Below are 3,563 nucleotides of genomic sequence, written 5' to 3' on the forward strand. Positions count from 1 at the left end.
GACTTCCCTCTATAATCGGTTTAGTATTGTTCTATTGTTTTGTATTGTTTAATAAAGTAATTAAGAAGTTAATTACTCTATTGTTTGTAAAAGTATATATATCTGTACGAGACATTTATATATTCAGTTAACTCCTGGCTAAGGTAAGGTGAAGACCTAACTAAAGTCAGTATTTAGTAAGAAGATATTTTAAATTGGAACTGATCATTCTATGTTTATTGTGTCGACCCGCTTTACTAAATTGTTACAAGAACTTTTGAAAATTGATATTGAATTGAAATTGAATTGATTGACTTACATATTGAATTTTACTTTGCTTACTCGTTATCAAACATTGATCTTACGATTCATTCGAAAGGTAGCCGAGATACAACTTGGGCATTTACTCTGATCACTGGAGGTTCAAGGACCACTGTGTTACATCACGAACTGTTTTGAAAGGTTATCTGATCCCAGAAGGTATTCTATATACGAACTGTTTATATCAAGGAGTGTTTACACTACGCCTTGGTTGCATTAGAATATAGATATCTTAGGAATAAGATACTTTGGAGGTTATCTATATTTATACTGTTAAGTCTATCAGGGCTTAGAGTGCGCTGCCTCTTCCTGACTGACCCGTGACAGTTGTATCGATATCCGTAGTTGTCGGACTTAAGTAAATTCGTAGAATTTATCTAAAGTCTTACCCGTCTTAAGAAATTAAGAGAGGTCACTATCTTCCGAGACCACCCTGTACTAGTAGGCTTCAAAACCCTAAGAGTACGTCGTGTTTGAAAAGAAAATAGTGAGTGTGATTTAGAGATTCGTAGGTAAAACTACATGGGCAACGAACAGATTGAGACAGAGGATCAAGAAGTTCACAGCGACGCTGTAGTCTGTATCATCCAAAGATACAGGTTGGAGATACGAGAGGCTTACGAAGAAATCCTCTCTCCAGCAAATCAAGAACGGATCAAGAACTTGACCGAGCAAATCAAGAAATTGATTCCGTTGTTGGCCTACGAGCATTAAAGTAGAGGTTATTGTCATGATTCCCTCTGCACCTGAAGCCCCAGCCCAACCTGGAGGTTCTACCTTCGATGAAGCCAAGATCATTGGAGACGATGAATACCCGCAATCAGAACCGCCGGAGTATTCTGGACTGAGTGACACCGAGAGTGAAGAAAGTTCAAACTGTGAAGCAACCAATTCAAGTTTGACAACCCAGAAGAACAACTTACTGCAAATTAAACACCTATCATCCAAACTCAAGGAGGAAGGCTGCGAAAAAATCAGACTTCGATCCGAACTACAAACAGCGCTGAACAAGAACAAGAAAGGAGAGACTTCACAGGTAGATGCTTGGAAGAAGGTCTCTGCTGGACTTGCTCTCAAAAACCGGGAACTCCAGGACCAGTTGCAGTTGAAAAAACTGGATCCAGCAACAAGTTACCCACCCGTGTCTCACACAGTCGAGGAGACATGGCCCGATAGGCTACAAAACCAGTGTGAGGACATGGCCGTTCTCATGGAAACCCAAGATCCAGAGCAGATGAAACCCATCGTTGACGCACTCAACTCCTTTAGAAGTGAAGGAGCCAAATTAGTGCAGCAGAAACAATCACTCATCGACCGACAACAAGAAGACATTCAAGCACAGACGGACCTCATCCAAAGACAAACGGAAAAGGTCAAAGAGTTAGAAGACACCATCAACAGATTCATGAAAGATACTGAGAAGAACAACCAACAACAACAACACGAAGAAGATGAAGGACTCATACCCTCACCCACAGGTGAAGGAAGTAGTCAAGTTAAGCGTATGGCAAGCACAGAGGCAGGAAAAGACCGCAACCCAGGTCTGAAGACCAAACAACCTGGAGGCGTTGTCCAGCCTTATTCCCTTGTCTTCGCAGACAAGTCAGAATCAAACCCTGAAGCCGTAAATTCGAGAGAGTCGATAGAGGATCTCGATTTCGGTGACGAAGATGACTCGTCGGTAAGGAGACGCCGTACGCCTCTCCGGACTGACATTGATGACCAACAATCTGATCTTGACGAACAGACCACCAGAATGACTCCAGGATACGAAGAAGAGCCTAGAGAAAACCAACTCCCACCAGTAATGGCTGAAAACGAGTACCACATCGTTGACAACCCAATCCTGAGTGGAAACGTGCCATTCAACCGCAAACCTGATGAGGAGACTGACGCGAGATACCAGTATCTCCCACCAATTGACCGCCTCAAAGCTCTGCTCCTATCAGCCCAAAAACCAGATTGGATCAAGTTCCTAAACGAACTTCTCAAAAGAAGATCTGTATGAAACAGCATCGCTCGCAACCGACAGGATGCTTTATGAGAGAGAGACCATCGCAGACATTGTAGATACTCTCTATCAACAACAACGTGACTACAGACAAGGAATAGAAGAAATGAAGAACAAGTTCATTCAAGAACAAGACGGTTGGAAGAAGCAAAGACAACTAGACGAACAGACCATCGACCATCTCCAGACGCAAGTAGAAGTCCAAAAAGCCGAAATCTACAGCCTAACGGAATCATCGGAAACAACCACCCCAGAAAGACTAGACCTCATCCGCGAAGTCGAAAAACTAAAGAAAGACCACAACCAAATCCTACAGCAAAGAGACAAAGAGATCCAAGCCCTTCGAGAGCAGATCGAAGAAGAGTCACCAGAAGTCGACAATGTCGCCTTAAAAACCCTGCAAGGAAGAGAAAGAACCTACATGCAGCAGTTTAACAACTACTACGCATGGTCCCAATTCTTGGAACAATCTATCTCTACCAGCGGATCACCCACCTTAGAGGGAATCACCCAGAAGGAAAAGCCAAGGTTCGCCACGGCTTATCTAGAAACCCTCAGAGGAAGATCAGATGGATCAGCAACAACACGAATCGCTCGACAATTTGCAGAAGACAAGAAGAAGTTCTTTGCAACCCCAACAAGATCCAAGAAAACAACACCCCGGACTCAGATGCCAAACTTCCAAGACGGAGGCGATGAACAAGAAATTCACTTCTCGTACGACCTCACGCATCTAGATGATGACGATGACGTGGAAATCCTTCATTCAGAGACGAACAGAAACATCCAACAAAGCATCCCGCAAAGACCTGGACACAGCAAAGACACGATGGCGACAAAGGAAACCATCGCCGCTCTTCCAGAAACCATCCCAAGAGACGACAAGATCAATGGTATCCGTGTAGTTCACCTCACCCCAATGGAACTAAAGGATATGCAACATGGAAACAGAATGAGGATCACACAAGATATGTGGACCAAATTCTCAGGAAGTAGGAACCCAGAACAAGGAGTCACCCGCTCAGCAAAAGGATTCGTGGAGAGCTTTGATCAATTGGCAAACGCCATGGGATACGATCGAAAACAAAAAGCCTTGACAATGATGACCCTGCTCAGCGGAATTGCCCTCGAAAGAGTTAAACTTTGGATAAACAGTGACCCCGCAGAAGCAGCAAATAAATACACCAACTACCATGGTATCGTGAAAGAACTCGCCAAAATGCAGTCAATCAAAACGGACTCTGGTGAGACA

General features: G+C 43.6%; 1 protein-coding gene across 1 annotated transcript; it reads left to right on the forward strand.

The window, feature by feature from the left end:
* Positions 1-1,030: 1,030 nt before the first annotated feature.
* LOC136811166 (uncharacterized) lies at positions 1,031-2,308 on the forward strand. The gene has a single exon (XM_067067788.1). The coding sequence runs from the start codon at positions 1,031-1,033 to the stop codon at positions 2,306-2,308; it is 1,278 nt and encodes a 425-aa protein (XP_066923889.1).
* Positions 2,309-3,563: the final 1,255 nt, after the last annotated feature.

This window comes from Clytia hemisphaerica, unplaced genomic scaffold (assembly GCF_902728285.1).
Source record: "Clytia hemisphaerica strain Z4C2 unplaced genomic scaffold, Clytia hemisphaerica genome assembly, whole genome shotgun sequence".
Taxonomy (NCBI): Eukaryota; Metazoa; Cnidaria; class Hydrozoa; order Leptothecata; family Clytiidae; genus Clytia; species Clytia hemisphaerica.